General features: G+C 34.4%; 1 protein-coding gene across 1 annotated transcript in view; it reads right to left on the reverse strand.

Annotated features, from left to right (window-relative positions):
• Positions 1-745: 745 nt before the first annotated feature.
• The window catches only part of LOC127277427 (fat-like cadherin-related tumor suppressor homolog), a 307324-nt gene continuing 293433 nt past the window's right edge, over positions 746-14636 (reverse strand). The window contains exon 4 of the mRNA XM_051298530.1: positions 746-822. Coding sequence (XP_051154487.1) covers positions 761-822 — 62 coding nt within the window. The 3' untranslated portion in view covers positions 746-760. The remainder of the gene's footprint in view (positions 823-14636) is intronic.

Consider the following 14636-nt stretch of genomic DNA (forward strand, 5'->3'; position numbering starts at 1 on the left):
GTTTTAGCCAAGTCACAGCCATGATTTAGCCACGATACGGACAGATTTAAGCTAAGAATTAGCCAAGTCATAGCCAGAATTTAGCCAGTTTGTAACCAATTTTTAACCATATTTTTGCCAAATAATAGCCCTAATTTAGCCACGATATAACTAAGTCGTAGCCACCAATTGTCAATAATTGAGCCAGGTTATAGCCAGGTTGTAAATTTGTTTTCGTTGCAGTTCTAGTTTGAGTTGTAAGCATAGAAAATTTTGTAAGTGGCAAAGTATTATTATTATAATAAATATAATAATAATAGTAATTATAATAAATATAATAATAGTAATAATAATTATTATAATAAAAATAATAATAATAAAAATAATAATAATAATAATAATTATTATTATTATTATTATTGCGATTCCTCGAGTGATATGTATTGGCCCCTGGCTCTGACATAAAATCGATATAAAGAAAACGGAAGCCTTCGTCCCTTTTTTTCTGACCGTGCATGGAATATTTGCTTGCGGATATCAGTTGCCGCTCTTTCAAACGTGGCCATTTGACTTGTTGATGAAGTTATGTGGTAATAAGTTTCCGCGCTGGTAGCGACTTAAAGGCACGTGCCTTTTTCGACTCTCTCTCTCTCTCTCTCTCTCTCTCTCTCTTGATGTATAAGAAAACTAAATCGGCTGAATATTTTCCATCCAGCACTTTTCCGCTTACCAACTGAGAATTCATGGATCATAAAAACTACTTACGTGGTCAGCGGAATTTTTAAAAAGGATTCTTTACCCTCTTGAAAATGTCCATAATATAAACGTGCCAGAAATTCTTACCTGGAACAGAAAAAAAATTTTCATCATTAGTTACATCAGTCAAGTGAAGAACAAGAAATTTTTAAATTCACACAAAAAAAATACCATTAAGTTTCATTTGCTAACTTTTAATAATTTTGTAATAAAAAAAAAAAAAATAATTTGTTTTTCATAATCATTTGAAATATGTTTACTGTCTGAAAATAATAAATATAATTTTAAAATACTATATAAATATGATAATTTGCGTATATGAGATGTCATTAGTTATTATCTTATATATATGTGAATGACAAGGAAAAGAAAACTTTCACTTTATAGTTTTTTATTTGCATATATATATGTGTGTGTGATATGATCGAGAGTGTGAATTAATAATAGATCATTGACACCAACGACATATTGGATCTAAGAATCAACACTGGTAATATTTCAATGGGCGTTGTGTGATATCGTCAACGGGCAACTGCTACTGTTGGGTCCAAGTTGTCTGTTATACACACACACACACACACACACACACACACACACACACACACACACCATATTTTCTTATAAATTTCATTCATAAAGTATAGCGAGAGCAAAACGTGGGCGTACACGAATCACATTTGCCTATTTATCGTTTGCAAAGCGTAACTCAGCAGTCGGCGTTTTGTGTAGGCGGAATCATGCATTTATTAATCGGTCACATACTATAAATATAGTATAAAAAAAGGGGGAAACTTATTTTCTTTTTCCTGTACTCACTTTCTACGGATGTAAAAGACTTAAGAATTTTTTTTTTATTTTATGGATTTATTTAAAAAATTAAGATAAATATGTGTGGAAAAGGAAACTTGTATTCTAAAATCTTTGTTAATTATAAATTGGGATAAGGGAGATGATAAAAACGTTAGAAAGACGATTTAGCCAAGTTATAACCATGATTTTGCAAAGATTCGAAAATTACAATTATATTTAGCCAAATCATAGACAGGATTTTGTCAGATTATAGCCAGGTTACAATCATGTTTTCGCCAAGTCATAGCCACGCTACAGCCATGATTTATATATAACCAAGTTACAACTTGGCTTTAGAAAATACGTAGCCGTGATTTAGCCAAGTTATAGCCAGGTTATAATCACGTTTTAGCCAAGAATTAGCCACTATTTAGCCAGGTTATAACTATGTTTTCGCCAAGTCATAGCCACGCTACAGCCATGATTTATATATAACCAAGTTACAACATGGCTTTAGAAAATACGTAGCCGTGATTTAGCCAAGTTATAGCCAGGTTATAACCACGTTTTAGCCAAGTATTAGCCAAGAATTAACCACTATTTAGCCAGGTTATAACCATGTTTTAGCCATGTATTAGCCACGATTGAGCCAAATTTTAACCACGTTTTAGCCAAGTTACGGCCATGTTTTAATCAAGTCACAGAAATAATTTAGCCAATTCGTAGCTAGGATTTAACTACAAAGTAGCCATGATATAACCAGGCTTTAGCCAAGTTACAGCTACGATTCAGCCATGTTATAATCACGCTGTACCCATGATTTATCCAGGTTATAACCACCTTTCAGCCAAGTAGCCAGAATTTGACTACGATTTAGATAGTATATAACCAGGTCGTAGCCAAGTCACAGCCACGATTCAGCCATGTTATAACCACATTTTAGCCAAGTATTAGCCACGATTTAGCCAAGTTACCGTCAAGTCATAGCCATGACGAAGCCACAATTTCCAAGTGTTTTACTTGAAAAAAATCATCAAAAAAATCATTACTTATAAATGAGGAAATTTTAAAACCTAAAATTATAGAGATATTTCTAAAATTTTGGACAAATATTAGAATCGAGTGAGAGATAGTGTATCAATTAATATTCCTGATATGTTTGTGTGTTGGCGATCCATCTCTTGTTGACGCTATTCCGTCATATCAGAATAGGTGATTATGTCCAGCACACGTCTCTAATGATTCCTCATCAGATGATGAGCCAATCTACTATCAAAGCTGTGAGATACTGCAGTGGATGGTCCCTTTAGGAACACCGCACGTTGACGGGAAATCTAGTGTGTCCCAGATTCATCTCCCGTATACATATAATATATATATATATATATATATATATATATACATGTGCGCAGCATATCTACTACAAATGTTGAAACGCCTGCACAAGCATGTCCCATCCTTGCACGCGTAAGCCTAGGATACATAAAGGGTGAGTTTCATGCTCCCAAGTGTTTCACTAAGGATTTCCAATATAGTTTCTCCCTCACCCACCCCCTCTCCTTTCCACTCCCCTTCTCTTCCATGAAATCCAATATCGCCTCGACCTATCAGCAATTCTACGAGATTGACCATAAAGCAAAGCAAAACGCTTCCAATTAATCCTCGTGATTATTATTGACTAGGGAATAATAATTACCATCATCTTTTGGAGGATCAGATTGTTTTGCGTTTAAGTACCAATGCAAGTTGGGTTATTCAATTTTGTTTTGTTAATTTTTGAGTTTAGTTAAATTTTTCTCATTTCTATGATTTGACCAGGCTCTAGCCAAGTTATAACCATGTTTTAAGAATGCTATAGCCATGCTTGTGCTAGATTATAACCTTGATTTAGCCAGGTTATAGCCATGCTTTAGACAAGTTACAACCACGCTTTAGCCAAGATAGCCTGTTTAGCCATGTTATAACTACGCTTTAGCCAAGTTATAATCACTATTAAGCCTTATTATAACCACTATTTAGCCAGGTTATAGCCATGCTTTAGCCAAGTTACAACCACGATTTAGCCAAGACAACCTGTTTAGCCATGTTATAACTACGCTTTAGCCAAGTTATAATCACTATTAAGCCATATTATAGCCACTATTTAGCCAGGTTATAACCATGTTTTAGCCAAGTAATACCCACGATTTAGCCAGGTTTTAATCACATTTTAGCCGAGTATTAGTCACGTTTCAGCCAAGTTACGGCCACGTTTTAATCAAGTCACAGTCATGATTTAGCCAGGATTTTTACTACGATTTAGCCAGGATATAACCAGGCTTTAGCCAAGTCACACTTTTAATTCAGCCATTTTATAATTAGAATTTAGCCAAGTTACAGCCACTATTTAGCTAAGTTATAACTACGCTTCAACCAAGTCATAGCCACGCTTTAGCCAAGTTATAACCACTAAAAAGCCACTATTTAGTCAAGTTATAACCACGCTTCTGCCTAGTTACAGCCACTATTTAGCCAAGTCATAGACATGATTTAGCCTTGTTAAAATAAATTGAACTTCAAAAAAAAATTTTTTTTTTAAATGCAATTTGAAAATGCAATAAAAAAGATAAAATAAAATTATTCTCACATTAGGGAAAAATAGTGCAAAAATACACAAAAGAATGAGACAAATTGAATTGTGGAGAGAGCATTAATTCAACGTAAATGTTTAAAGAAGTTAATTCAATATTTGAAAAATAATGAATTAGATTTTCATTATATAAGAGATTTTTGTGTGTGTTGCAATTAGTCTCGCGATGTCAAGATTAGAGGACGAAGTGGCGGGCAAGTTGAATTTCATTCGTACTTATTTTATGGGACAAAAGAGCAATCTCCTGTTAATTTACAGAGCCTTTGTTTTTAGCACAAAAAAAAGTCGAAGGTAAAAACTCTCTCTCTCTCTCTCTCTCGCTTGCTCGCTCGCTCGCTCTCACTCCTTTTACTGGAAATGATGAGTAGAAAGGAAAGGGATTAAGAGGAATTAAGGGAAGCGAACATTTTGTCATAGAAAGAATGTCAGTGAAAATTAAAAGTTTCTCTCCGTGTTTTTAAATACAAGGTTCGTTAATTCATTTGGAGATTTCTTTCTCTCAAGCGAGAGAAAGAGAGAAAGAGAAAGAGGCTGAGTAGAGAGAATATCGCGCCAAGATTCCATCTTGTTTGTAAACTGAAATTAGAATTTTAAAGTATAACGAGTCATTATTCATTTTTTGGAATTTTTTTACACTATTTTGATATTTTATCAAATTTAGTCAATATATAGACAGAATCTGTCAAGTTTAAACTACGCTTTAGCCAAATTATAAACCCGCTTTAGCCTAGATAGCCATTAATTAGCCATGTTATAGCCACGCATTAGCCAAGTTACAGCCACTATTTGGACAATTTATAACCACGCTTAAGCCAAGATAGACTGTTGTTACCATGTTTAAGCCACGTTACAGCCTTATGGAAACTAAGCTTTAGCAGAGTCATATAAGTGATATACACTTTTTAGCCATGTCATAGTAACTATTTAACCACATTGTAGCTATTTTTGAGCCAAGTTATAACCAGGCTTTAACACGGCTATAGCCTCGATTTGGTCCAGTTCTAGCCAAGTTATAGCCATGATTTAGCCACGTTCTAGCCAGTTCAAAAATTACGTTTTAGTCAAGTCATAGCCCTAATTTAGCCATGTTATAGCCACTTTTTAGCCCAGTTAGAGACATTATTTAACCACTGATTAGCCATGTTATAACCACGTTTTAGCCAAGTTTCAGCCACGATTTAGCCAAGTTATAACCACGCTTTAACACGGTTATAGCCTCGATTTTGGTCCAGTTCTAGCCAAGTTATAGCCATGATTTAGCCACGTTGCAGCCAGTTCAAAAATTACGCTTTAGCCAAGTCATAGCCCTGATTTAGCCATGTTGTAGCCACTTTTTAGCCAAGTTAGAGACCTTATTTAACCACTGATTAGCCATGTTAGAACCACGTTTTAGCCAAGTTTCAACCACGATTTAGCCAAGTTATAACCACTCTTTAGCCAATTCGTAGCCAAGATTTGACCATAACTTAACCAGGCATTAGCCACTATTCAGATAGATTTTAACCAGACTTTAGTTAAGTAAAATCACGATTTAATTACAATTTGAACTAAATTAATTTTCAATATATAGTATTTTTTTATCTATCAACCTCTGTGTCCGATATTTACAATTTTAATTCCAAAGTTCTTTAGTTAAAACCATTAATTTGAAATTGCATGAAGATTAAAAAGAACCACGCAACGTTAATTCTTAAAATTTGCGCAAGATAGGTCTTAAATTATAAAATTGTACGGGACTGGAATTGGAAATTTTGAAATGTTTACTATCGTCAATTTTATTTTACGAGTCGATAAAAATAAGCTAACCACATCGAGGAGAATTTAATATCTAACAAGCGAGTCAGGAGATATAGAGAGAGAAGGTGGGAGAGAGAGAGAGTGAGAGATGTCATCTTTGTGTTTGTATACATGTAACATATATATGTATATTTAATGCAAAAGGTAATTTAAGCTCTGTGGGGATAACGATTAAGCATTAACAAGTAATCATCTTCAGTCTCGGTGGGCTCTTCACTGTCCTCTACGATTTTCGTAGGACCAACCCAGACTCATTAGCGACTCTCTCTCTCTCTCTCTCTCTCTCTCTCTCTCTCTCTCTCCCTGTATATAGTTACTAGGTGCACAATGAACTTGTCTCCATTAACCTCGCTTGATATCGCCTTTGCGTATCTAGGAAAACAACCTGCATAATTTGTTAGAAAACAATGCCTGAGGCTTTCTCATGCACAAAACAGAGGCATATAATACATGCCGTTCTTGCCTAACATGTTACACATAAATTTATGTTTTGGTTCTCTTTACAGTAAGCGGATGACAAAAGAAAGCATTTACCAAAAAAAACATTATTGTTTCGAATCACGGGACAGTGCAGTAAATTATATTGAAATAATAATAATAATAATAATAAATTCAAAAAAAATAATAATTAAAAATTACACCATAACGCGATTGAATCGTGGCCACGACTTGGCTCAAACGTGGTTATAACTTAGCTGACAGATAGCTATGAATCGGCTAAAAAGTTGTTAAAAACTGGTTATAATCTGGCTGTAACCTGTCTAAGTCATGGCTACGAATTTTCTAATTCATGGCTTAAATATGTTTATATCGTGGCTACGACTTGGCTAAAGCACGGATATAGCTTGGCTAAAACATGGCTATGAATTAGCTAAATGATGACAATAACCTGGCTACAACGTGGCTATAATATGGCTAAACTGCTGCTTCAGCATGGCTAAATCGTGGCTACGCCTACGACTTGGCTCAATATTGGTTTAAATCTGTCTATATCGTGGCTAAATCATGGCTATGACTTGGCTAATGCGTGGTTATAACCCGGCTAAAACGTGAAAAAATTGTAACTTTCACTTGGCTCAAATATGGCTATAACCTGGCTCAATACTGGTGTAATCCTGGCTACGAATTGGATAAATCGTGGTTAAAACTTGGCTAATTCGTTATTATATTCTGGTTAAAAAGTGGCAAAATTCTGGCTATCACTTAGCAAAAGCGCTGTTATAACCTGGCTCAAGCATGGCTAAATCCTGGTCAAATCCTGGGAACGAATTGGCTAAATCGTGGCTAATACTCGGCAAATGCGTGATTATATTTTGGCTAAAAAGTGGCAAAATTGTGGCTAACACTTAATGATAGCGTGGTTATAACTTGGCTAAGTTGTGGCTATGACTTGGCTAAAGCGTGGTTTTGATCTGGCTAAAGCGATAATTGAATAGTGCCTAGAGCATGACTATAGCGTGGCCAAATCGTAATTATAAACTTTCCAGAGCGTAGCTATAATGTAGCCAAATCGTGGCCATGTCCTGGCTTAATCCTGGTTATAACCTGGCTGAAGCTTAATTTTAACCTGGTTTTTTTATAATAGCGTGGCTATATCCTGGTCAAATTGTGGCTAGGACTTGGCTAAAAGTAATTTAAATCTTACTAAACGTGGCTATAACCTGGCTAGAGTTTAGTTATAGCTTGGCCAAATCGTGGCTGTAACTTGGATAAAGCATTGTTAGCCTGGTTAAAAGCCAGTTTTTTTCTATCGAAACTGAATCATGGCTACGTTTTTGGCTAATGCGTGTCTAATTTTGTCATAACGTGACTAAATCATGGCTGTAAATTGGCTAATGCATGGTTGTAACCTGGCTAAAAAGTGGCAAAATTGTGGTCTATGATTTGGCTAAAGCATTGTTAGCCTGGTTAAAAGCCAGTCTCACTCTATCGAGGCTGAATCATGGCTACGTCTTGCTAACACTGACATACCGTGGCCAAATCATGGCTGTAACTTGGCCTAAAAATAATTATAGCCTGGCTAAATCGTGGTCTAATCATGGCTACGAATTGGCTAAATCGTGGCTAATACTTGGCTAAAGTGTTGTTAACCTGGTTATAAGCAAGTCTCTCTTTAACGAGGCTTAATCATGGCTACGTCTAGGCTAATGCGTTATTTTAACTAAATTATCATTTAATTAAATCTAGTTTATATTTTGATTATAAAAAATTCTTCATAAATGATCTCAACATAATGAAAATGAGAACCTAATCAAACGACTCACAGAAAAAAAGTACTATTTCCCATTATTATCAATGTATGAAAACACATATCAGTGTGTTTCTAGATTAAACTAAAAACACACTTTTGGCCTTGTGCGTGTTTGATTTCCCTTGAGGCGGACACAATTTTCGATTTGCGTAAATAATTTCAAACTTGGTCCTGCTGAAATATTAGCATTTTCATATAAATATTTCATTTCCACTAGGGGGCATATAATTTTGAGTTTGCTATAAGTAAAACTTCTAACAAATGGTAATCTTATTCACATATATACGTTTTTGAAGAATGAAAAAAAAAAAGAATCAAAACTTTTTAGGAACAAAAAGAAAAATATCGATTGAAGGACAGCGTGAGAGAAAAAAAAAAAAAAAAATTGAAACTCTTGTCGTTTGACGGATATGTCGCGCAGAGGTCTTAAGGGAATCCACTCGTCGAATGGAATTTGAACGATCTAAGGAGGAAGAGAGCAAGAGAGAGAGAGAGATACGTGCTAAGGAACATAAATGCCAGGTTGTAAAAGTAAGGCAACCTATGGGGTATAAGAAATCCTCGAGGAATTGAACTTTACGTCGTGTTGGGTGATTTCCTGAAAAGAAAAGGGCACTAGTGTCCATGATAGAGGTAAGCCATGAAAGCAGCTTAATTGGTTCGCCTCTCGTCGTTGGATCTACGGCATTTAGAACGCTATAGCTCATTGTGTGAAATTAGTGGAAAGCTTCCCAAGAAGTGATACACTTAAGGTGCAGTGAAAGAGAATTTCAGACATTACAAATGGAGCAAAAAAAAAAACTTTTTTTTTCCCCAAAAAAATTCTTTTAGTTCTCATCATTCATGTTAAAAAATGGAATAGTTAAAAATAAAATAAAAATTCTTTTAGTTCTTATCTTTCATGTTAAAAAATAATCAAAAAAAAACTGAATACTAAACAATAAAATAAAAATTTAATTTAGAATAAAATGTGGTCAACATAGAGGACATGATTTATAGCAAGTGTATACTTGTACATGACCAATATATTACCATAATATACATGCTAACGAGTAACAAGGCAAATTATACTGAATCGATCCTTCTTTTTTTTACCCCTTTCAAAGAAATCAAACCCATTTCTTGGAATATTGTATCTAACATTTGTAAATTAAAAAAAAAAAACCAATGGTGTTTTTCCTCGTGTCAAGAAGTATCGGATAACTGAGTGTAATAAATTTGAAGACAGGATCTTTACGAGAAACGTAGAATGTCATGTAATAAAGATGTCCACGTTGGTTAAATGACATTTACAATTCAGTACATCACACACCTTGTACATTTAATATTATGCATCAAATATTCACGAGAAGTTAACCGTTATGTTATATATAATCTTAAAATTTGTATCACTTAGATAAATATTTAATATGTATAGACTGAGGTCAAATCTATTTTTTATATTCTTCGATTCAATAACTAAGTTAAAAGATTGGAAAAATAAAATTACATTTTTTACCCCAGTTTTTTTTTTTTTTTTTTTTTAATATAATAATCACAAGTTTAATTTCGTTGCTGATTTAAAATTCTCTAAGAGTGAATACACACTACGTGATTTGAATAGAAAAATTTTCCATTCTAATTTTTTTTTTTTTCTATCTGAAATGGAAAAAAATTTAAATCCTCAATTTAAATTATTTTCTTTGAACATGATAAAGTGTAGATATTTGAAGTAGAATTGTAAATTTTGAAAAAAAGTCAACACAGTTTTGTGTAATTAAGTTTTCTTTATTAATTTTAGTAGATATAATAACCTGGTTATAAGTTGGCGAAAAGGGGTCTATGACTTGGCTTAAGCATGTCTGTGGCGTGGCAAAATCGAGGCTTTAACCTGGCTACAGCGTGACGAAAACGTGGTTACAACCTGGTTAAATCATGGCTATGACTTGGCTAAAGCGTGGTTTTCATCTGGTTATAATGTGGCTGTAACCTGGCTAAATCGTGGCTATGACTTGGCTAAAACCTGGTTAAAACCTGGCAGTAGCACGGCAAAGTCGTAACTGTTAGTTGGCTAAATCTTGGCTTGAATCTGGCTATATCGTGGCTATGACTTGGCTAAAACCTGCTTAAATCTGGTTATAATCTGGCTGTAATCTGGCTAAATCGTGGATATGACTTGGCTTAAATCAGGTCATATCGTGGCTAATTGATGGCTGTGACTTGGCTAAAACGTGGCTAAACTTGGCTAAAAAGTAGTTATAACCTGGCTAAATTGTGGCTATGATTTGGCTAAAGCGTAATTTTTTATCCGACTGTAACGTAGCTAAATCATGGCTATAACTTGGCTAAAAAGTGGCTAATACCTAACAAAATCGAGGTTTTAACCTTGTTAAAGCTAAAGTTATAACCTGGCTAAAACATGGTTACAACGTAGTTAAATAGTAGCTATTACATTTTTCTACAAAGTGAAAATAACCTGGCTAAATCGTGGCTATGACTTGGCTAAACCTTGGTTAAAACCTGTCCACCTGCCTGTAACGTGGCTAAATCATGGAAACAACTTGGCTAAAATTGACTATAACTTGGCTAAATCGAGGCTATAACCTTGGTAAAGCGTAACTAAAAGCCGACTGAAACATGGCTATAAAGTGGTTAAATAGTAGCTATGACTTGGCTAAAGCGTGTTTACAAAATGGCTAAAACGTGGCTGTAACGTGGCTAAATCATAGCTATGACTTCACTGAAAGAAATGTTTGGCTGGGTCAACGCGTAAAATGGTTGTGCTACCCAATTTTGTTGGTTACTGGGGCGCCGTCCAATTTCTTGGTTGTGACACCCATTTTTAATAGCTGACTTAGAGATGGCTGTAGCGGCCAGCTCAGTAGGCAAAAGACCTTTAAGCTTGAGGTGCCTCAAGAGACTATGTTAGTGTACATAACTACAATGATGGCTATAGTGCCTTCGAGTTGGCTGCAGCGGCTAGCTCAGTAGGCAAAAGATCTTTAAGCTTGGGTGCCTCAAGAGACTATGTTAGTGTACATAACTACAATAATGGTTATAGTACCTTCGAGTTGGCTGCACTGGCCATCTCAGTAGGCAGAAGACCTTTAAGCTTAGGTGCCTTAAGCAACTACATTAGAATATACAACTAGCATAATAGTTACAGTGTCTAATGAAATTGATCGTATACCTAAATAATTAGTTAATTCAACACTTTTTAATTGGAAATGTACCCTATCTATTTGGTAACGAGAATAATTTAATTTGGTAAAATTATATATTACTTTCTAAATTTTAATTAAAAATAATGTTTACTAATTTGAATTAGTGACTCACTGTTTGCATTTAAATTAATAAAATTTTGTTAATTTTTAGTAAACGTTACTAATAATTAGTAAAATTTTACCAATTCTAAAGCAAAAGGTGAGTCACAAATTCTAATTTGTAAACATTTTTAATAATTCAGATTTAGAGTACAAAATTGGGTATCTGGGTGAAAAAAATTATTACAAACAATATTCAATTAATGTTTTATTTAATTATAATAATAAGGATATCAGTAATATTATTACAATTTTTTCATATTTATCGCATTATTTTATACACTAATTATTTACACTTATTTACACAGCATGCCTAAATGACACATACACTTTGTCTGACAATCTAACATTCATAACGGGACGGAACGACATTAAGTCCCCTATTAAAATAGTTTTTGAGCGTCCATTTAATATTACTTCATAAGAATGCATAGTTTTGTCGAATACTATTGTATAATACTCGTTATAAACAAAACACACGTTTCCGCTCTCGTTGCAAAATATTCTATCGATGTCACCGAAAACGGGAAGACTACACGCTTCATCAATCACGATGTTAATAATTATGAACATTAAAAACAAACAAATTTTCTGCAAACTGAATGTCGTAGAACAATGTCACCAACTGTCCCATAGACACGCCCGTAGACAAATGACCGAGTGACGCCACAATAGCGTCATAGATACCTTAATAATTTCATACGCACGGACCCAGGCGCATCAATTTTAGCGCTTGCGCTGGGCATACGTCTTGGCATACTCGTTGGTTGTCCCAGCCAACATTTTGGACCTTTTTCTAGCTCGAGTTGCAAGATGGTTATCCTGGCCAACTCATTGGTTGTGACAATTAAATAATAGTTGCGTTATCCATTTTACGTAGAACCAATTAAAATAGCCACTGCAACTATCTGCTGCAGTTAGTATAAACTTTTTATTAGTCGCTGCAACCAATAATCTTTTACCCAAGAAAAACTAGGTGTCCCAGCCAATCATTTTTTTCAGTGTTGACTAAGACGTGGTTTCAATCTGGCTATAGCGTCGCTAAATCATGGTTAATACCTGGTTAAATCATGGCAATGGCTTTGATATAAGCCGCGGTTTTACTCTGGCTATAACATGGCAGCAGTGTTTCTAAATCATGTCTGTGACTTGGCTAAACGCAGTTGCAATTTATTGTAACGAGGCTAAATTGTGGCTCTGACTTGGCTTAAGCGTGGCTATTACCTGGTTAAACCATGGCTATAGCTAAATCAGAACTATAACCTGGCTGAAGCGTGGTTGTAACTTGGCTAAGGATGGCTTTAACCTGGCTAAATCATGGTTAAAACCCGGCAGAAACATGGCTGCAGCATTTTTAAAACTTGGTTATAACTCGGCTAAATCATGGCTATAACCTGGCTAAATCATGGTTAAAACCCGGCAGAAACATGGCTGCAGCATTTTCAAAACTTGGTTATAACCTGGCTAGAACCTGGTTAAACCATGGCTATAGCTAAATCAGAACTATAACCTGGCTGAATCGTGATTATGACTCGGCTAAAACGTGGCTACAGCCTGATTACAATCCAGCTGATATTTTTAATCTATTTCTATCTATTAAAACTCTGTTTCGACAAAAAAAAATATTTAAAAAAAATACCATTATCATTTTTTTCACCATGTTTCCTCAAAACTAGATAATTTTTTTCCCCAAAAAAGGGCACATCTCACACAGAAAAAAAAATCTGAAAAATAATGTACTATTTTCTTTATGCAGCAATGGGGATAGAAATCAGGTAAAGGATTTCCCGTACTTTTCCTTTATCTGAACTGATCCCCCTTCGACAAAAAAAAAAGAAAAAAAAAAAAAAAAAAGTTGTGTATAGATTGGCTCGTACATTATGTCCAGCAAAGCGAAGCGAGTTTCAGAGGAGGTGGTTACAAGTGCGGGAAAGAACGCGGAACGTGAAACTGAGGTCGTGGATGGTGAGGTCGCTGCTGCCAGGAAACAGGGCTCTCAGGTCACGGACTTGAAATAAAACCCCATATATCCCAGCATGCCGCATATTCCCCGCAGTGACTACCAGTAGTAGTGTCTCGATTCAATTTTTTTTTTTCATTTTTATTTCTATTCCAAAAGCGTTAATGCTGTTTCTGCTAATAACTTGCCTAATGAATGCGCTTTTTCTCTTGCCATATATATGTATATTTACTGTTTGAAAAATTAAAACAAAAAAAAAAAAGAAAATTTGCTTAAATCAAAATTTTATAATTGTAGGGAATTTTAGTTTAAAAAAATTTAATTAAAAATTTAATTTAAAATGGTATTATTTTTTTTTTAATTTTTAATTCATTTTTTCCCTTTAATTACGAAGGAAAAAATTATTTGATATGAAAATTAAATAATTGTAATTTAGAAAAAATATTTTTTTGAAGTGGAAATTAGAGTTGTTTATTAGAATGTTTTTGAAATAATTTTATTTGTTAAAGAATTTCTCTGTATATATATATATATATATATATATATATATATATATATATATATATATATATATATATATAGAGAGAGAGAGAGAGAGAGAGAGAGAGAGAGAGAGAGAGAGAGAGAGAGAGAGAGAGAGAGAGAGAGAGAGAGAGAGAGAGAGAGAGAGAGAGAGAGAGAGAGAGAGAGAGAGAGAGAGAGAGAGAGAGAGAGAGAGAGAGAGAGAGAGAGAGAGAGAGAGAGAGAGAGAGAGAGAGAGAGAGAGAGAGAGAGAGAGAGAGAGAGAGAGAGAGAGAGAGAGAGAGAGAGATTGAGAATATTTTCGATGTTGCGCGGCTTGTACCGTTCGCGCTCTTGGCTTGCTCATAAAATTTTTTTCCGATTATCTTTATCGCACTTCTGCGTGTATATTCAACATATGTTAAGTGGTTAGAGAAGTATATATATATGTGTGATTTTAGAATAATTTCCATGTAACCTTATTTGAACGCATAACTTGCATCGTTTTTCATTTAAGTTGTTTCTTGTTTTCCTGCTTTTTATTTTCCACTTTAGTGCATAATTTTTTTTTTTTTTTTAAAGACATGCAAGTATTAAAATTATTCAAATTTTATCTAAATTTTGAGGTTATGTTCGTTTCTTGCTTAGGAGGTATTTGAAATTATGACTGTT

Source organism: Leptopilina boulardi, unplaced genomic scaffold (assembly GCF_019393585.1).
Source record: "Leptopilina boulardi isolate dan_hultmark-lab unplaced genomic scaffold, ZJU_Lbou_2.1 LbouV2_167, whole genome shotgun sequence".
Taxonomy (NCBI): Eukaryota; Metazoa; Arthropoda; class Insecta; order Hymenoptera; family Figitidae; genus Leptopilina; species Leptopilina boulardi.